Raw genomic sequence first — 21,570 nt, forward strand, 5'->3', positions numbered from 1 at the left:
TCATATTTCCTGGGTTTATCCCAAGCCTTCATTACAAGAAAATCTCCTTAATTATTTTAATCTTGAGGTGACTGACACGTACCCCTAGTTTAAGTCCTTTCTAAAGCATTTTGGAGTTTTATCTGGGGATTTTGTTGTTGGTTTTGTTTGGCTTTTTTATCGTTTCCAGTGTAACAGTCACCAATTCCCATAGTAAAAGCAAGTAGTTTCACCTTGTTTCAAGTTGCAAGTAAAAGCGAGATTGCTTATTAAAGGACCGGAACTAACTAATTTATCCGTAGCCTCATTAACCCAGAATCACAAATAGGTGCCTGCATCTAGATGAGACTTGGACCATCAAGGTTGAGGTGTCCTGACAGTGTTATGCAGTTAATGGTGCCTGCTGCACCATTAACCTAGTTCTTCGCTTTTGTAACCCATGCGTTTCACACCTCTAGGTAAAATCCACCATCCTCTAACAGCTTTCACTGTTTACCTTTATTCCATGCTCCTGCAGTTTCGTACCAGTGACCTCTCTTAAAGAAATCTCCATTTCTGCTAAAACCTGTTGACCTTCTGAAATCTGTTTCCGCAGAGCATTATAATCCTCAATCAAGCCAAGAACGTGGCGCCCATTTCTGTCTGCCCACATACGATGTCCAGGCACAAGGCGAGGGGTACATGCCGTGCTGGAAGATGAAGTGCTGCTGCAGTGTGAAGTGCTGTCTAAATCATCTTTAGAGGCTGAGTGCGTACCTGGGACAGAAAAATAGCTTCTTTTTTTTATCCTTACATGTAAAACTAATCGACACTAGACTTCTCTTAAACAGCAAGTCTGAGGTACTGACAACATGCACATTTAAGATACTTTTGGACGTACCTGTTTTCGCTAATGAAATGCAATGTCCCTGCTTCTGCAGCTCACAGATGTTTCTGCTGGCAGTAGGGCATTTGCAAAGATTTTCTACACACAAAAACGGGACAAGGAGGAATATATCAGTAGAAGTTAACATGCATTTAAAAAACTTCATAGTTCTACTTCTGTTCCTTTTTTTTTTTTTGCTGATGCTGCACTCAGATTCAAGAAGCAGGAGAAGACAGATGATTTTCTAGTACCACGCTATGTATCTTCCGGTCTTTACCTACATTAATCATTTAGCATCTATCCAAAGTTCTAGATATCTCCCAAAATCAAGTCATAGTCAGAAAATCTAAATACAACCTGAGGAAGATACTTTAATCAGCAAGTGTTAGCTTCCCATGTACTCCACCAGAACTATGACACTCTTCACGGCTATACCATACTTAAGACCATACCTGTATCCCCGCTCTTCACACCTTCCAAATTCCCGAAGTACCTATGAGTAAAGACTAATCACAGTACATCTAGAAAGCTAAAAAAATTCAGCTGTTGACATTCCAAGGAGTCTTTCTGGTCCATATCCAACCAAGCTATTATAACTCTATTCACCATTGTCTTAAAGAAATAACGAGCTTCTCCAGCTCCTACCTACTCTACCTCAAGCAGGTCAAAAGCACCATCTAGGATTCTATCTAGCAACTAACCAGGAACAAATGCAGCTTGGAGGCGGTGGTGGTACGGGTTCCCCACAATAGCTGTTCCCCACCTACCTGATCATGACTGGCCCTAAGGAACCATCCCCATACGGAGCACACGGCTGTAATTTAGTGTTCAAGTATAAACTGCACAGAGAACAGCAGCAACCCATGAATGTTATCTGCTACGTTCCACATCTTTCTTTCACGTACAGAGTAGTGTAGAGTTATGCTTGTTATGTATTTCATCTGAAGTATGACCTGATTGGACCCGATGGACCCACAAAAGAACTAAGGTAGTAAAAACCCCTGTGGTGTCTCAGGAGCTCTCACACTAATCCTCTGACTGGTGCTGTGGCTCCGTGTGGTGCATAAGATTTAGTTAGGCATGTTCAGGTGACCCAAACAGCCCCATTATTATTGCTTCCCAAAACACAAGGTGTACTGGACAGGGAGTAGGAGAGGTGGCTTTATGTTGGATGTATGGAAAGCTGCTACTACGCAGAGTGCTTTAGCAGCAAGGAGGAACATTCTTGTGCCCTCTGTATCCTGTGTACCTCTATACTGGGACAATAAACTAACCCTGAGTGTAAACACTACCTTTTCCCTGATTTGCTAAAACATATCACTTAACAGTGATTGGAATAAAGGTAAAATATTCCTCAAGGGCAAAAAGGGGACAACTGATTTATACAAAGACCATTTACTGCACTTATTGATCATTCTGGAGTAATACAGTCACTCCTAGCAAACACTATAGAGGTCTGCATTAAAAAAAGGAACCCCAGGTAAGCAAAATTTATGGCAATCTAACGTAGGCATCCTTCCATCCCGCAGACTCTCTGCAAATGCTTTTCTTGGAGAAGCAAGTGACAGTTGGGGGCTATAAGACAGCGCAGTGTGCATTTCACCTCCCCATGCACTAATAGCTCTAACTGGAAAGGGCTTTGAAAGGCCGATGGGCAGCTCCCAAATGTACAGTTGATGATGTATAAGGCTTTAAGAGCATCTTTAAAGGACAAGGCACAGGTTCCACAGTATAACAAAAGCATGTATGGCACAGTACCATTCATTCCCGCATAATGCTGAGATTCTTGTTTGAAAAGATAGTTGATATTCACAGCTGACACTGATCCCACTTCCTCTTTCTTTTCTTTTGAAAGCTGTTCCTCTAATTTTTCATGCAAAGACTTGTTTGTCTCTATGCTTCTTTCAAGCTGCACTCGCAAACTCTGTATTTCAGTCAATAGTTCATGTAAGTCAAGTGGATTATTCTGATCTTTTTGTAGTTCTTCTGATGCATCACATCTAGGATCTGAGACAATTTCAAAATAAACACTTAACATCTTTAACAATTAAAATAATATTAGCCATTATCAGAATGCTCAGCAAGTAAATTATAGCCAGCTTTATCCTCAATATTAAGAATTAACTACGAACAGCATTAAGATAATGGTTTGACAAAAAAGCATGTCTTAATTGCTTCTACCCTCGAAAGATTTAAAGAGCCGAAAATTATTTTTCACTTTGTCCATAAAAGCTAATAAGTCTCACGCCAAAAGCAAAAAAATGTAATAAAAAGAGAATGAAGAGGATTTACAAAGGTTGAAGTGCATTAATGCACAGGCTGGGGAACGTAACGGGAATGGAGGGATGGAGCAGAATTGGGAGTTTAATTTTATACACAGAAGAAAAAAGAAAAGAGTGATCACCTGGCAACCAGAGGAACAAATCTGAACCTGAATAAAGCTGTTTGTGTTTTCATGGAAGGAGGTCAGTACACACACAGTTCCATGTATTCTTTCATGCTGGAATCAAACTGTTCTCCAGACAGTGGGAAGGGGCTCAGCTGCATGAGGAGGGTGCTGCTACTCTCTAATTACATTGCCAGTTCTGTGAGGAGGCTTACTTCCACCCCTGAGCCAACCCTGGCTTAAAGCCGTATGCTAACAGGGCTCTTCTGCAGCAGCTAGGCATGAAGTACAGCGACAGCAGGGCATACTATTTAAAGTAGCAGGGAGAAAAAAAAATATCAACTTTTATGAGAACTTCCAATGGCAAATTTGCTGGATCCTGTAATGAGTATGCAGCTGTGAACAGCACTCCACTTCTTTACCTAACCATACAAGAAGCTATGTGGTCGTAGAGCTTCTTCAAAAGGGTCAGGAAGAACTCATGCAAGTCCCATTCCTACCCCTCACCTTTAGTGACAGAAAAGTGGACAGGAAATTACTAAAGGTCTCATTCAGAAAACAGTGCCAGCGCTTCTCCCCAGCCATAGGGAGAAGACACTATCCTCATATTCAGACAAGAGAAAGCACAAGCTACCTGAATAAGCACTGCCTGTGAGGATGCAGCAGCATGTATTTAGATGGCAAGTAAATATTTAAGATCTCCATGAAGCTTATCCAGCCTGAGCCACTGAATCGTCAATATTTGTTTTCAGCTTAGCTAAAAAGATAAAGGAAATTTGGGTGTGCCTAGTCAGAACATAGCACACATCTCAACCTCACAGTTGCACTCCTAAGTAAAAAGCAGCATGTTATCACCAAGCCGTCAGTTCTACTTTGCATAGCAGACACAAGAAGAAACAAAGAAATAGTGACCTGGCCCCAGTGCCCTTTGACAAGATCGTATTCAGAGAGGGAAGGGTTGCAAAGGTCAAGGGTATAGAAACAATTGTGCATTTATACCTGCCCTCTTCCTTCTTGCTTCTTCCAACTTCTCATAAACCTTGATCTCAGTTCGGAGCGACTGCAGTAACTTCTCGTTCTCAGACAGCTGACATTGCTTTATATTAATTTCTGTTTGCAACCTGTTACATGCCAATAAATGGCAAAGTTAAGTGTTAAATTCTTATCTTTTGTTTCAAAATATAAAATCCATTCCCCTTTCCTCCATAATTCTTCCCTTGCCTTTTGAATATATCTATGCACCTCATTAATGGTAATGGCTATGCTATGCACATGCTTGTCACATTGACAATTTTCTTCTCTAAACGAATGTCTAAATGCGGACAGAATCAATACCTGTTTAATTCATTACGACTGCTGTAAATCTGACATGTCAGATATCTGGTTTCATCCTCCTTTTGGCCAATTTGTTTTTGCAACCTTTCATTTTCTTTCTTGATGCATTCATAATCCTCATGAAGATGCTCAATGATTGCATTCTTTTTAGAAAGAGATTCTCTTAACTTTTCATTTTCCTTTTGTTTATCTGAAACAAGAAGAAACACCAGGTATTTGCAATGCCCATAACCCACTAAAGCTATGCTTTTTAACACAACCAGCTTTTTCAGAGACTGTCAGAAAATAACAGCTGTTCTTGTGAGCTTTAGGATTTCAGTATTTCAATTTTCTAATGACTTTTTCTAGATGCATTTTTCTGTAACGTGCAACATTTAACTCCCAGGACTCACAAAGGCTTGATAAAAACCTGTTTACAGCCTTTACATGCCAAATGCCCGCAACACCTCTTGGAATTTGGTCAGAAGGATCGTATTCAACAACTAGTGTCAGCAGGGTCCCAAAGCAGGCAAAGGAATTTTGCCAATCCTCACAAAATAATGGATTTGACTTCTCTTTAGGAAGAAAAGAACTCAGTAGGATTGTTCTAGGGCATGTTGCATCCATGTTCCTCCTTGTCTCACAGAAATCCCTCTGTCCTCTCCTTCCCAGCCCTACCCATCACGCGAATGTATCGTATCAGTCCTTCCTTCTCAGCACAAGCTATTACCCCAGACCCATTCTGTGACAAAGAACTGCTGGCAGGGGCAACTGAGCATTCCCTGGCTTCTGGGGACCCCAAGTTTTTTGTGACCCTATATTTAGCATTGGAAAAGGGGGAAGCAACCTTGGCAAAGACTCAGCAGGGAGGAATCATTCCTTCTCCCAGTAATCAACAAATCATTCCCACATCTTCAGTAGTCCTGTTGAAAATGTATGAAAATGGTAATCCTCATGTGCTGTTAAAAATGTGCATCATCAGTCTTTCACTACTGAAAACTTAAGACTAGACAGAAAGCACCTGAGACTAAAACATGCAGGAGGTATCTAAGAGGCTTTTCTTTCTCTAGTACATCCAGGAATAAAAGGAAAAGAAGATCACGAACTCCAGAGATACTAACATTATTTTAAAACAGAAGGGCAGCAAATGCTGTGTTCATCATGGTGCTTATAAAAAAGAAACCCTGATATTATCAGATCATATTGTCAAATGTGGAAACAAACAAAAGCAGGGACATATTAATTAAAAAAGCAGAACTTGAATGAACTGATAAGCACGAAGAGGCACTAAAACAGATAACAGAATACATGACTCGGGAAGAAGCACCAGTGCTTTCACACAAACGGTCTGAAAATGTGAAGACTTATAACCTAATTGTAGCTTACACTGCTTTTAAGAACCTAGTTGGTGAATTGTTGGTTTTCTTGGGGGGAAAGAAAGAAGGAAGACTTTTAATATTCTCTCTTCACAGGTGTGAAAATGAGAAAAGTTTAAAATTAATCTCAGAGATCACAAAGACTCCCAAATGGATTCCCTCAGTTCTGCTCTAAATTGTTTCCAGAAAAAATGACTTGGCCTGTCCAGTCAACCCTCTGCAGCAGATTTTTGAACCTTCTGAACGCCTCTGTAGTGAACAGTTTCATTTGCAGCAAAAATGCTACATGCGGGGAAAAATGAGCAAGAAAATGGTACTAAAAGGCACAGGGGGAAAAGGATAAAGAATGTATAAAAAGAATGGAATGCAAAAAAAGAATGGAGAAACTAAAGTTAATATCATATGGAAAATGCTACAAATAAACAGAAAGAAGGAGCATTACTGCTACTCCTTTATCGTTGTTAGCCCCAGTTTTAATGTTTATGGCTGAACATGGAATTTCAGGGGTGGAAAGAACGGTTAAGTCAGTTTAATGAATGGGCTCTTAATATATTTTATTGTTCTCTGATCTGAAATGAGTTGCAGTCTACTCCTGTAAAGCACAGTGTTACAGTTTTACCTCTGGATCCTTTTGCTAGCATCGCATTCAGAACTTGATTTTGCTTCCTCAGGAAATGTATTTCAGAAGTCAGGGAATTATGCTGCTCTGAGCCATGGATAAAAATGTTTGCAGAACCTATAAATATATACACAAAAGATGATTTATGAGTCATCTCTAGGTCATTAAAGATTAAATAGTTATTATTAAACAGCAATTTAAAAAATTGCAGAAAAACATGTTATGAAAGATATTTCTCCCCTGTATATTTTGAAGGTTATTCCTACAGACTGAAAGGCAGTTCAGGTTAATGCCAAGCAATCCAAAGCCCTGCATCACAAGTACCTCTCATTGCTGGGCAACCATTCCCAAAACTGCAAAATTATCCTTGGCAGTCTTTACCTACAAGCTAAAATCCCAACAGGACAAAGTGCAGGAGTATTTTGTGACATTGGTATTTTTTTAAAATAATGCAAACGGCGTGAAGGTTTACAATGTATTTCAGTCTTGCTCTGTTCATACTCTGTTGTATTTAATGACACGATTGCAGAGGACCACCAAATTCTACAAACTCATCCACAGTGGGTAATGCAGTCTGGTAATACATGGTAATAGAGTCAATACATTTGTTACCACGCCAGTCTAGAGCATAAGGCTGGAGTCACTGTCTTTGCCTCCGCTTACGAACTCAGAACCCATTTATGACCACAGGGATGAAGACTCATCCCTCTTAAATTCGTGTATTTAACATTTAGATGTCTGAGCCAGTGTTGACCAACCTACTGCTTCCATCAATAGTCATGGGGAGAAACAGGCACCTCCAGAGAGAGACTCATCCGATGCATCTTCTACACACCTCTCTGTGGATGAGATGCCCTGTCCTCTGAAGAGACATACTTCTCTCCAGTGCCTCCACGAGAAGCTCTGGGTAACAGGCACAGATTTAGATGCCTGACTTTTAGAAACCTTAAGGCTGATGAATCCTACTCTGAGGATCTTACTGCGCTAGTCATATGAATATAAGCGGTAAATTGTGTACCAGTCAGTCGAATTCCAGCCTAGGTAATCCTCATAACGTCCTGTATTTATGCTACTCATCCCACAGCGATGTGTAATGTTACAATACAGTCTGAGAAGTGCCACATTCCACTCTCAAGGTGGCTGCCTCTGAAATGCAAGTCAAGTAATTACTGCCCTTTATAACCTCCTTATAGTCAGTAAAACACTTCAGGACCCACCAGAATTAACATTACTATTAAAAGTATTTTTCAGCTGATTAGTTATCCTAGTATCTCCTACGCTTTAAAGCTTGAGATAACTGTATGAGTGTCAACTATTTGGTTAATAGAGAAATAACCAGCTGGCAAAAAAATTATCTGAATGTATGAAGAGGGTGCCTTTCAGCTCTGGCAGTTCAATTCAATTTTATGTGCTGCACTTCCTCTGAGTAATCTCATTTTATTGTAATCCCAATTGAAGCTTTTACCTACTACCTAACTGGGATGTAGTGTGCCATGGTACGCACCTCTTGTCGTTACTGAGACTCAAAGGCTCTAGAAGCCTGGCACTAATGGCATTTTACTATCTATATGTTAAAGAGTTGAGGTAACTATGTGAACTCAAAAGGCTTTTGCCTTTCAGATTTTAACAAAGCAATTCAACTTGAAGTGGCAAGGCTTGATGGGCTCATCTTGATTCTAATTTAATTTATTGCCCATCACCCAGCTTTATCCTATTTGAAAAGTTATGCTATCACAGTTCTACTGAAAGGCTTTAGAATATAACTATTAGTTATCTTACATAATAAGGGATAATGTAGAGCCAGTGGTAATAAGGCCACAATCGCGCAATTTGACCCACTACTGAGACTACTACTTCTGTGCAGAGCCCTGCTGACATCAATTACGCTCTCCATAGATGCAAAGGTCCATCTAACCAGAGTAAAGTGGAGCATCAGGGCTACAATTGCAATACACTTGAGTTTTCATTATGTTTTGTGCTGAAAAAGTGAGCGCTAAGGAAGCATACCTTGAAGGTTTCAAAGGAAACACTGACTGAAAGACAGGCACTATTGAAAATCACAGCGAAGTGGAAGGAAATAGTCATAAATAAAGGCATACTAAAGCCAAAGATAAGTCTGAGTAGATACATTAGTTTCTTATGGGTTAAAAAAAAAAGGCAAACAAAAGCCCCTTTTAATGTTAACTGCCATTAATAACATTTGAAATCTAGGAAACTCAAAATTAAACCACTGATTTTATTTTGAAGCCTAACATTTGAAATGATTGAAGCAATTAGTTTAGTTCTACTTGCACTGCAAACCTCAGCTCTATAGTAACGATGTACTCATTACCGGCACTTGAGTCATTTATAGAATACTACAAGCCCAGAGGCATTTAAATACTTAGAAAATCTAAGTATTAAAAATATCATGGCAAAAATAGTGGGCAGATGGGTGTATATACATCATGTAATATTTATCAGACAAGTAATATACAGACATGTAATATTATCAGACAAAAATAATTCTGTGCATTAGCTTTGGTTGCACAAACAACTCAATATCACATGAATTTAACAGGCTCATCAACCATTAGGTATGTTACTACTTGGTTTTGCTTTTTAAAGGAAAACAAACTAAGGATATTAAGTTGAAAGTAAAACGTTGTTTTGAATTATGATGTCCCAAAGCTAAAATCTGCTTCAACTTCACTTAGGAACTTCTTACACTGAAAGTCAAAAAAAGCCCATCCCTTAGGAAAAAAAGTAGCATCGTTACTGGCAGAGAGAATATGCGTATTTGACAATACGAAAGAGATCTTCAAAATGGAGAGAAAGAGGAAGCACTGAAAGACCATAGTAATAAAAAGGAGCTGTTCTAACAGGTAGCTGCTTTTTTCCTTTCTTTTCCAAATTTCCCCTCCATGCCTTGGTAGATGCACTAAGGCAGCAAGAAGACAGATGGAAGGCATAAGACAGTTTATAAAGAAAATATACTTTCACTGCATTAATGGATGCCCTTGCCAGAATCTTTATGAAGCTGTAAAAGAGTTGGAAGTGTTTCAGTGTGGTTATTTCATGAGAACAGTATGCCTTTCCAGCAGCGTAAATACTTCATGAATGAAACGGATGCTTTTTATACACCTTTCCATCACTGTAAATTATTCCTGAAAGCGAACTGCCATTTGCAGGTAGTCTCCATTTAAACAACAACAGAAATGGATCATGGGGATGATGTAAAACATAATGAATCTAATGTCAATATTAGTGAAACTGAGTAAAAGGAAAGCATGTAGGTATTTATTGCCTGCTTCCACCCTGAGTAATATTGCATATTAATCAATTGTCCTACCGGGGGAAATGTGGAAAGGAGAGCAAGAACAGAGTAAAGTGTGGGAAAGTATGCCTGGTATGGTGTGCTTGAAAAGGTGCTACAAAAGCATCCTTAGTGAAAGCCTGGCTACCCTCTTGTTGAAGTTTTAAATGCACCACAGAGCTTGGCTTTCAAAGATGCTGAACACTAGCAACAGCGAGCAGTGACTCTGAATTTGCATACCTATTTTTAGTATTTTTCATCCGCTGCTTTATATTAGATTGGAATGAAAACCAACTTTACGTTGAAATTTCCATCAGCTTCTGTCAGGTGGTTCTCATTAAAAACTTACGATGTCATTTTGTGTAGGACACGTTTATCACACCAATCAATTCAAATGACAAGCTGAACACCATGGCCTAGGCTCTGTCTTACAGATGTTTTGTCCCTGTATGTAAACACAAGCTGGCTTTAGAGCAGTCACAAAGTTCCAGAGAAGGCAACTTCAGCAGTCCTGTTAGCTGCGCTGCGCTGACCGCCCCAGGCACACACAGAGGGCGGGACAGGAAAGCTAATTCCACAGCATTCCTGCTTTGGATCAGTAGCAGCAATGTCATTTAGAGCAAAGCACCTCCTGCTCTATTCATACCGGGTCCAGGCCCCAGTGAAATTATGTTGATAAAATGGGCTTCCTCTCCTGCAACTGCCCCTGGCTGGACATGGCAGAGAATTAAAAGAGGATGGCATCCTATCCAAGACCATTACAACAGTAACTGTGTCCCAAAGGCACCAAAAAAACACCCAAACAAAAAACCACCACACCCCAAAAAAAACCCCAGGCTGTTTGCTGGTAACAGAGCTAAAAGGGTCTTACAATTCTCTGTATGAAATTCACCCACAGCATCATCAAATGTCATAAAACTACCTGGTAGTCTTGTTCTCTACAACACGTGCAATTGCAGGTTTGAGGCTGTGTGGGTGCACCTGCACCCCACAGATCTGCGCATCGGTACCAGGCATGCTTCAAGCAATGGAGTCAAGGAAGAGGCACGTTAGATCTGTATTTATGCCACTCTACAGGCAGCGTGGAAAAGCTACGTCTGCTGATGGAGCTCAAGATGCAGCCGTACTCAGAGAAAGGCACATCGTTTTCCAGCTGTAAAGGGGTGGGGCTTATTAAAAAAAAACAAACCACAAAACACTTCCAGCAGCATTTGATCCCTCAGGCTTTAAGCAGGAAAGGTAGATTTAATTTGTCATGAAATAAATTCTTACCTTGATCTAGTTCCTTGTCTGTTACTTGTCTCTCAAGCTGTGTCCTCAGTCTCTCATTAGTTTTTATGGAGTATTCTAAACGCTGTCTCAGGATTCGGATTTCTTGCAGATGCTCCATTAATAACTCTAAATAAACCAAGAGACCACTTCTTATTTAGAGTAAACGATTGTATTCCTTTACACCATGTACTCCTGCCAAATCTAATGTGTGTTAATACTAAAAAATGATACAGAGCTGTTCAAAAGGGCAGACATTAAATATCTGAATCCACGCCAGTCTTTTTCCATATAGTACCCAAACCGTGCATTCAGTGAAAACTCCTACTCTTACCCTTTTACGTTTAACTTAAACAATGGTCCAGTTCTAAGGCTCTTTAAATTTTCTCTTCCTACAAAACTGTAGTAGATAACAATTTTATCTAGTTAAAAGGTTCCCCATACCGGGAAATGAATCCGAAGTTCTGCAATGCAGTTTCCCATTCAGGCTCGATGCACCAATAGTATACATTTTTCCTTATAACAATAGGAGGCTTACCAGAGTAACTCAGATATAAATTTTACTTTGACTTACACAATGCATACTGTAATAAATAAATCTGTTCCATCAAGTTTCATTACCGTACCTTTTCCTTCTTGCTTTGCCATTCTACAATTTTTCTTCCATTGGCTGTAAGTTTCAGCTCTCCTCAGGAACTTATCTGTTCTAACTGTCACTATCTCATTTGTCAGTTTATCCATGTCATACACTCCTGGTTTACTCTGCAATATTTTTCTCCTGAACAGTACGTGCTCCCTCAGCTGTTAAATTTTCATCGCTGCCTATAACAAACTACTGCAAGCATCACTTGTGCTTAGTGAAACTATCCAGGTCAAACATGACACCACTTATTAATTATGCAGCACTTACAATTCTCAAGGAAACACAACACTGGCTTTTATAAAATTAGAAAATCTCTCTTTTTCAATGTAATAATCTCTTGACAATTGTCTATTTTCCCCTTATAACTTGTCTATTTAAAAACCGTCTGGAGTACTGTAAAAGATGATAGTCTAAAACAACAAAGACACAAAATATCATAGTTAATTTTGTTTCAAACAGGAGGTAGTTCAAATCGTTGCCATCTCTGTATGCCTTATTACTGAAATTGCAATGATTATGCAAGATACTGGAAAGCTGAAGCAGACAAACATTCTTCATTATTTCTTAATTAGTTCCCTTGTGTCTTATTTATCACATTTTCCCAATATCTCGTGAATCTTCAGTGGGGAAAAAATTACCTGGGGGAAACTTGTTTGGCAGAAGCGCCAGTGTGCCATGCTGTCCCTCCAGGTCATGCCTGTGCTCAGGTGATCCGAGAGATGACTTTTCTGACAAATCAAAGTCAGACAAGCTCTGAAGAGCAGATGGTACAGGTGATTCATCCTTCAGTTGCTGGTACATTGTGGTGTTCTTCTCCTTATCCCTTTTGTGCCAAACAATATGTTTTAAAATATAAAAACTATTTTATTACTTTGGAAGCATGACAGAGCGCACGGTGCCAGATTTACAGGACACAGGTAAAGCAAGTGAACTTATGCGACAGAACGTGACAAAACACTACACATCGGAGGTATATATCAAGACTGAAATTCGGACCTCCCTGAAGACAGCAGGAATAATCAAGGGACCTCCAGCCTAGCGTTCATGCTCCAGCACTAGGTAGTCACCTTCGCATTAGGGGACCTCATGCTGCCTTGAACAGGCAGCTGAGGATTTCTGTAGCACAGAAGAATCCCAGGCTGGCATAAAACCAACATATGCAGCACAACACCACCTGCTGTCTTCACCTTCAGCAAAAGGGTGTTTTGAGAATGAAGTTCAACAGTGTTGTAACTTCAGTGATCCCGAGCCAGCCCCAAGGTCACGGAAACCGAGAGTTAGCTGGCTATCCCTCCTAGCACTGCTGTCAGGATAACGTCCGGACACACACAACAGCGTATTATGGCACGTTTCGCTTGTTCATGAAAGGAACGAATCCTGGTAGCATGATGCTTCCTCTGAGCATCTCAGCGGTTTGCTGAGAAGTGGGGAAAAAAGCCTTAGTTTGTTTTCTGTGGATATTTTATTAACAAAATGGATATTAATGAAGCAGGCAACATAAGCAAAGCCCTCCCAAAGCCAAAACACTGGAAGTTGTGCTCTGTAAACTTCACAAACAACCATATGTTTGATAAACATTCAATTGCACTCTTACCTTTGAGCTAATTCATGAAGCATAGTAACTCCTGTACCTATTGATTCTCCTGCAAAGCAGAAATATCTGATTAAAAATGGTATTGAGAATTATACTTTTTGCCCTTCCATCTTATACTATTTAAATACAGAATGGTAAATTAATGAGAATTTAGAGATACTCAACACTGTGTATTAATGTCAAATGCTGTACATGAGCAAAACTATTTATAGCCCAGCAACAAAGCAATAGCTCTCTCAGGAGTTTGAAAAAAATTACCAGGTACCACCGGTGCCAGATTTTACAGCTTTGGTGTTTCAGTTAGCATACCGATGTAAAATATTCTGCTATATGGTGAAAGGATTAGGGGTACATGCCACTACTTCTTCAGTAAAAGTTATATAAAAACAATTCCATCTCACTTGGATTTTGCCCACCCAGGGTCAGGCTCGCCAGTTACCCTCAATAAAGGGGCAGCGCAGCATTCCCAGTGGGGTAGTGTGTGAGCACAAGCACAATTCAGTGCAAGAGATCTGGACTCAGACACTGATTTGAATAAGGAAATAAGAGTTTTGTGGTGTCACCTTGGTTCCCCATATTTTAAAATTTTTGTGCAATTAAGCCAAAGTGGCAGGCAAGAGTTGCACAGCTGAAATTTCAGGGGAATGAACTGAAGGTCAGGATGGAAATGCAGAGACAGACGGTTGTTTATGCTGCTTCTTTACAGTCAATTCGTAGTACGCTGGGTGTTCTTTATAACCCTACAAACATCATTTTATTTTAATGTGTGATTCAATGCAACACCATTGTGTTAGATATATTGAATTGTTTCGGTTGTCAGTGACTTTTCATAGTATATAGGATACCATCTGTTGGTTTGGGGATATTTTTTAAAGGCATTTAATGTTTATTCACTACACAGTCTTCTCATTTGTAATGCAAGGAATCTCTGCAGCCACTGAAATCATTGAATACACTCAATCTTTTATTACACTGCTATGACACACTAGCCATAATACCTTTTCCTTATATACAACTCCTTTTTCGAGCAATCGAAATGGCAACATGCTGCCACTATCTTTAATGAAAGGCAGGATACAGATCATTGTATGGCTGGGCCTGAATGTTTCTGAACAAAGTGATCTTCTAAAGCCAATTTCAGGGAGACGTAGGGGTCAGGGTCCCTACTGCAGCCCACCTCAAGCGTCTCGCTGAAAATGACAGTTTTGAGGCTGACATCTGCTGAAGTATTGCTAGTTGCTTGGCTCAGAAAGAGCAACACTGTGCGGACAGGAAAAGGTCTGTCCTGCTGAATTTCACTCATGTTAGCATCCTTTTTCCAACACTTTCTTCAAACTACAGACCGAAGGCAATACGTATATGATATACTCTTCCTTCAGATGACAAATGTCAATGTTGATGCTCAGTTTACAAAACGTGGTTGCATTTTAGCTCTCTGTTATGAAAGATAGCATGCTTTTCTTAGGCAGCTAGACTATTTGGCAGCAAGGTGAAGGTCTCTCAGGAAAATAATTAGAAATGTCAGGAATAATACACCTCCTGATATGGTCCCACTTCTTAGACATTTAAGGCTTTGCTTTTCCAGCTTAATGCTTTGCCAAACAATAGATGGGGGAACTGGGATGAACAGTCAAAGGACAAGAGCATTTTCAGGTGTGTAAGCTCCCATTTTTCAGACAATATGCCAGTTCTCACTGATAATTAAAAGGGCGTTACTTACTGGTACACATTACAATGTCCTTTCCTGGGTATACACTCCATTCAGCACTCAGCTTCCTCTAACACCAGAACAATACTCTGGTTGACTTGGCCTAGGACCCCTGCTGCGGAGGCCCTTGTTCTATTACGCCCTACAGAAACCCTGAAATACACGCTGATTTGCAATAGCGCAGTTTCTTAAATTCAGGAGCTACTCAAAATTCTGGAAGGAATTGCTCTTCTCTGCCTTCTAACCAAATAGATTCTTCTTCTCTGCTCCCTTACTTTAGTTTTCTACATGCACCATTTGAGTGGGTTTCTCCATAAAGTCTATGGCTTTTTTTCTTGGTGCATCCAGCGACAGATGAGTTTACACCTGAATACAATTTAACTTGGGTTATTTCTACGGGAATATCAATAATGTGCCAATCAGCATGATATTACCTTCAAAGTGTCCAATGCAGGGTTCCTTGCAGTTTCTTTAAAGGCATTGGCCATAGAAGATTGCCTAAATGGACTACTATACAATAATGTCTTTTCTCACTCTAACACAGCCCAGATCTCTGCACTGCATTCACCTTTCTTGCAAGTGACTACACTTTAGGGAAAAAACTTCACGAACCTGTAATTTTTCTTTTTAGTTAAACATAGATTGCGTTAAAAACTGACTGCAAACCGTGCCCGTGAGAACGCTTCAATGGAGATATCTGGTGCTTAGGCTCAACAAAGCCAGCCAGGCTGTTTCCTGAAATAGAAGATCCTGAGCCTATTGGTAACTAAACTTTTACTAAAATATAACCACTATATTTTGACCAGTTAAAATATGCATGCGCTAAGATAAACAACTCAAAATGGAAGGTGCCAATACAGAGGACAACTACAAAAGTAAAATCCAGTTTTGTTGGAGCACTGAAATTTTGTTTTCCAAGACAGTCCTCCCTATAAATAATTTAAAAGCAACCAAGAGGAAGTAAGGCTTCCTTTTCACTAAAAAGAAAAACAAACCAAAACCCTTCAAATTCTGAGAACTTTAATATATCTCAGACAATAAGCACAAAATACTGCTACTTACCATACAGGAATTTCCTTTCCAGCTTCTCAAACAACAGTACACTTTGATTCAGTTGTTCACGGAAGCCTTCAGCAACATAATAATCTACATCACTGGCTTGAAGCAGTTCCTCAAAAGCTTTAATAAGGCTCGTCAGATGTTGATAGTAAGCGACACAACCACTGCGAATCTCTCTAATTTGTTGGCGTTGAAAGGAGAGTTCTCGAGCTTGTGAATGAACTAATGAATCATATCTGAGAAAATGAAATTATCTTTAGAGTAATTTTCTGACCATAAATAACATTTAAATATAAATAAAAACTGAATTAAACTTATATTTCAAAGCTATAATTTTGTATGACTCAATTTTCTTTTAAAACGCTTTTAAAGCCACAGTAAGAAATGAATTGTCTCTAACTGTTGAGTTTTGTATTTTGGGCATAACTTGTGGTTTATTATCCTTCACTTAACTGCTTCATTTATAAAATGGGCAGAAACTGAAGTGAAGACTTTTTTGTCTGCTTGGAAATAACCCGGATGGCATGCAAAGGTGTCAAACTAAGTAAGAGTGAATGCATGAAAAGAATTTTTAAGAACACACATATTTTTCCTGACTGCTTCGTTGTTTTTCTTTTTAATTCACTACAGAAGAACAGATGGAGCTGTCCCTTCTTCTGAAACTTTCCTGCCAGGAGCACGATATTGGACTTTCCGAACTGATGGTTTCACCCAAGCTGAAAATTCTCCATGCCTCTGTATGTTTATTACCAGAGACGTGATCATGACAACCCTGTAGTGTCCAAACTCTTGTACTCCACAAGCCAGGATATAAATTTAAACTAAGATCAATAGACTTTATTCTGCACTTGCAAATATAGGCATCCCCTATACACTGCCACTGTCTGTATCACAGACAGACTTCCTTCTACAGAACCATACATTAGGGGGGAGAAAAAAGGAGACTGAAAAGATGCAGGGAATCAAGCAAAATGTGGGGCATAAACAAAATCTACAATAGTATGGGTTGTTACAGAATTTTTATTGTCGTTTGTATAGGAATAGATGTGTAACTCATTTTTGGGTCTGTCACTTGTGACTCATGTAGTTGTCCTAGCAGGCGGCCGTAAAAGCCTTACAGCGACCCATACTGTCTCATTCCTTAATTTACACAGTTAGATCCTCCTCTGTAAAATGGATGAGATATATTTTCAAGGTATGTAAATTTATATGTACTATGTAGCACAATTGTATTTTATGATAGTAATCCTAAGAGATATACAATAGTCCATGCTAGTAGTTGCTCAGTGTCTCCAAATGTTTCTACTCAAGCATTCTGAAGAAAGCCAACAGGCTGAATACCTTCCTTTGCTATACTTCCTGCCATCCTATGGGCTCTCAGGACAGTAACGATATTAAAGAAGGGAAAAAAAAAAACAACGAGGGGTGGGAAGTTAAAAAAGGTTTGGTCTTATGGGACGCCATTTTATGTCTGTGATTTGTGTACATGCTAGCCAAAATGCCGCCCCCAGTCTTATCATATAAAAGCCAAGACTGCTACTTTCCAGCCCCTGTGAATGACTGTCCAGCTTATGAGCTTATGCTATAAACTTTCATTGATTGATGTCTATATTTATCTACTTTCACATCCTTCAAAAGAAGGCATTAACGGCACTCAACTGCAAAATAAATTAAAACTAGAGCACATACTTCTTATTTTATACATAAATTGGGGTCACACCAACAGAAGGGCTAGCATGCATCTGTCAGCCAATTGCCCACAGAAACATTGCTGTCTTAAATGGGGTGTTCCACTTTCTTACACTTGTCACCTGAAAAAACCCGAGTGATGCAAATGTAATACTTTGATTACAGAGTCAGCCCTTCTCACAGAGTAACCTGAGGAGATCTGAGACTGCTCAAGAGAAGATGTCTTGCAGCAAGGCAAGTTGTGGACCTGAGGTATGGGGAGAGACACGGGCGTCTGGCATAGAGTCGTTCCAGAGGATGACACGAGCTTATCAGGAGCAGTTCTGTTTTAAGAGACATACTGGTTTGTACTTCAAAGTGTCTTTTAACTAAACGTTTCGGTTGCTTTATGTTAATGTTAGTGAAATTTAGCCTTTAGTATAACAACAGGCACCTATGTGAATAAAATTATCATATCACCTCCGTATGTTATTTGGTATTGCTGTTTACAAAAAAGGGAACCTGAAACAGTAATAGCTTTACTCACTTGGATGGTGAGGTTTCTCTCAGTTTGTTCTGAAGATGACACACTTCATCAAGATGCATATTTGCAATTTGCTCTTTTTCAAGTTCTGCCTCATTTACTGATAGTAATTTCTTAAGGTTTTGTGTTGTCCATGTATCAGGTGCTTCTGAAGACTCTGAATTCCTGTTTTCAGCGTGTATCTCGTAATCCATCAGCTGAGGTACGCTAGAAAATGTTTTGATTTCTTGCATAGCTGTATCTTGCACTTGTGTATCATTTCCTTCCATGGGCAAGGCTGTGTCACTCAAAACTATTTTGGAAATACCACTCGATAAAAACTGGTCAGAGGTCTGTAAATGAAACATGAACATTTTGTACTTTTCAAGCTCAGACTTCATATTCTCAATTCTTCGTTTCAATTCTTCTATATCATCTACGACTTCACAGTCATCAAGTGCATCTCTATTTGTTACACTCAATTTGAGAGAACGCCAGCACTTGGAACCTGAATATGTGGTGGCTGAGTCGATGTCCTCATGTTCCACAGAATAAAGCTCTTCGTTTATCTCCTTTAATGAACGCTGGATATTCACGTTGCTAATGTTATGATGATTTTGCATTTCTGAAAAACAGGAGGTTTGCGTGTGAATATTAATATTTCTTTATCTGACATTCTGTACTTAACAGCACTGGAATGAATGCATTTATTTCTGTAATAACAGAATAAAAATGCAGAATAATTACAAACTATACAATATTAGTTTTGGACCTTTGACCTCTTTGTAAGATTTGACCATTAATTCACCTTGCACATCAAATATTTCAAGCCCCTTATCACCTTTCAAATAAACAATACTCAAATCTGCTTTCTTCTCCCAAATGGTTCAACATTACTTTTGCTACATGCAATCGCGAATCAGACACCGATGAAGCCCAGGCCTTTCCAGCCACAAAGATGTTAACCTCAAACATAAGGCACTGAGATCGAAAAGTAGACTCTATGACTTTAAATGGTTCTTCCTAAAACTTCTAATTAAATATTCTTTTTCTCCTCACTTCAAAAATCTATACAAAACCAATCGGAGCATAAAGTCAGTGGAATTTTAAAAAGATTATCAACAAAATAGTAAAATTTGAAAAAGGGGCTTTAATAACTTCTTTTTAAAATGTGTTCTAAACAAAATCCGTAAAAATGTTCAGTGTTAAAGGTTTTACTGGCACTCATTTGGCATGCACAGCACATCCTTAGTTGACTTTGCCATTCACAAGTAATGCAATCACCCCAGGTTCAGACCAATAAAAGCTATATATTCCTACATATATTCCACATTTATAGTTCTGTGTACGTTGAGGGCTGTATGTCTAAGTATCTAAGAAAATGGTTATTTTCTGGTTACCAGTAAATTAAATTTTCCCCTTCTATTAGCTCTGCTGAAGATCACTAAGAATTAGAAACTCGCTTTTGGGACTCATTCATTGATCTTGCAGAGGTCTTAATACTTTCTCATTGGTTTCCATGGAGAATTCGAAAGCCCAGGTTCAAGCTCTAAATCAGTACAAAATCTCAGAGAGGGGGACATGGGGTGGTGCAGCTGTATATGAAGGCCCAGGTGAAGCCCAAGAACAACAGAATAAAACCAAATATAACCTAAAAGGTGGGAAAAAATTGAAGCTGCAATACTGGGATATCAAGATATTTGAAATTAAGACCAGGTGTTGTTCTCTCCAGTACACAGGTTGCTGCACACCGTTATGTATGGCATTCCAAAAGCGACAGAATCACAGGACAGAAACTCTTCCAGGGAAACGCCTGTGTATGAATTCAGGAAGACACATTGAATAAGGGAATGCAACACTTAAGTTCATTAGCTTTCCTCCTCCTCTACCAGTTGGTGGCTGCAGTAACACAGATGTCAGAGAAGGTTGCGCACTGAGAGCAAAAAAAACCCAGATACTGGATGAACTCTTAAACTCTGCAATCCTGATTTCATGCAAACACTCCAGAAAACAAAAACAGGAAATAAGAAAAGATATTAGGGAAGAAATATTTCTGATTAGAATACTGGTTATAGTTTTTAATGAAACACTGCCCTTTAATTAAAGGGGAGCTAATAAGCTCGCTGTGCATATACGTGTCCACACACACGAAGGGCACACAGAGAGCACGATCCTGAAAACCAACCGAGCGGCTTCAATTAAACTACTTACACAAATAAAATTAATGATGTGACAAAGGACTACAAAATTGGCCATATGCTCTGTATTCTATACACAACATATTAACCAGGTTATTCAAGCCCTCACGAAAAAGACTAATGGATGATGCAGAAACAGGTAATACACAGTATTAAGCCTATTTACATTTTCATTAAACGATTCCATTAAGTTTCAACCTAGTTGAATGCCTTCAAATAATTCAGATAAGCAAAACTCTATCACTCAATTGCTTCATTCCAGTAGTTCATAACTAGATGCAGAAGCAATAAGTAACAAACATTTAATTCAGAGAAGAGTTCAGAAGCGAGGACATTAGCAACAGAGATCAGAGTTAGGCATACAACTCATTATTTTTACTGGAAACCAGACTCATAAATCCCTGTGGCCCTTCTGAAAGCATAACCCTTAAAAGACCAGGTTGGATTCTTAAAGCAATTAAACCATGCTAGCTAAGAAAAAGAGACTTAAAACCCACAAATAATGGCAAGGGAGACAATTACCTGCAGTAATTTACAATTTTGCACAATTCAGAAGGAACCAGAGTCTTAACATTTCCTGTTTGTAATATTATGCCATATAAATGCTTTACCGTGATAGTTTTGCTGGCTTTTGTCCATCGCATATTCATTCGTGTCCCCTGTACCCAGATCAACACCTTGCAACTCCACCTGGACCTCCCTATTATCCAGTTCGAGCAATGAGTCAACTGGAGAACAGTGGGGGAAGATAAAACAGAAGTCAGTGACTGCAAAAAAAAATTAAGTGGGGACAGTTTAAAACAAACAAACAAACCAAACCAACCCTGGTTCTCTGACAATTTGGAACAGGCAAATCATCTAAGGGAGAGGAGCTATTGAAAATGCAGTACAAACATTACTGGTCATATGAAGCAGTGTTTGCACTTATTTTTGTGCAAATACTTGAACTAATTATAAGGATAACTGCAACGAATGTGAACTGCAAAGGCTTCCTACCAGCAAATGAAGACAAACATTCACAAGTCCCCTCATAATGTAACAGTTAATCAATTTTTTAGTGCATTTTTAAATGTT

The 21,570-nt window shown here is 39.2% G+C and overlaps 1 protein-coding gene across 1 annotated transcript in view; it reads right to left on the reverse strand.

Moving 5' to 3' along the window:
* The window catches only part of CDK5RAP2 (CDK5 regulatory subunit associated protein 2), an 83,386-nt gene that overhangs the window by 8,620 nt on the left and 53,196 nt on the right, over positions 1 to 21,570 (reverse strand). Inside the window, 12 exon segments of the mRNA XM_075112262.1 lie at positions 476 to 735; positions 860 to 943; positions 2,603 to 2,851; positions 4,230 to 4,351; positions 4,566 to 4,755; positions 6,540 to 6,656; positions 11,107 to 11,232; positions 12,385 to 12,569; positions 13,341 to 13,389; positions 16,111 to 16,343; positions 18,323 to 18,923; positions 21,108 to 21,224. Coding sequence (XP_074968363.1) covers positions 476 to 735; positions 860 to 943; positions 2,603 to 2,851; positions 4,230 to 4,351; positions 4,566 to 4,755; positions 6,540 to 6,656; positions 11,107 to 11,232; positions 12,385 to 12,569; positions 13,341 to 13,389; positions 16,111 to 16,343; positions 18,323 to 18,923; positions 21,108 to 21,224 — 2,333 coding nt within the window.

The sequence above is a fragment of the Phalacrocorax aristotelis genome, chromosome 17 (genome assembly GCF_949628215.1).
Source record: "Phalacrocorax aristotelis chromosome 17, bGulAri2.1, whole genome shotgun sequence".
In the NCBI taxonomy this organism is placed as follows: domain Eukaryota; kingdom Metazoa; phylum Chordata; class Aves; order Suliformes; family Phalacrocoracidae; genus Phalacrocorax; species Phalacrocorax aristotelis.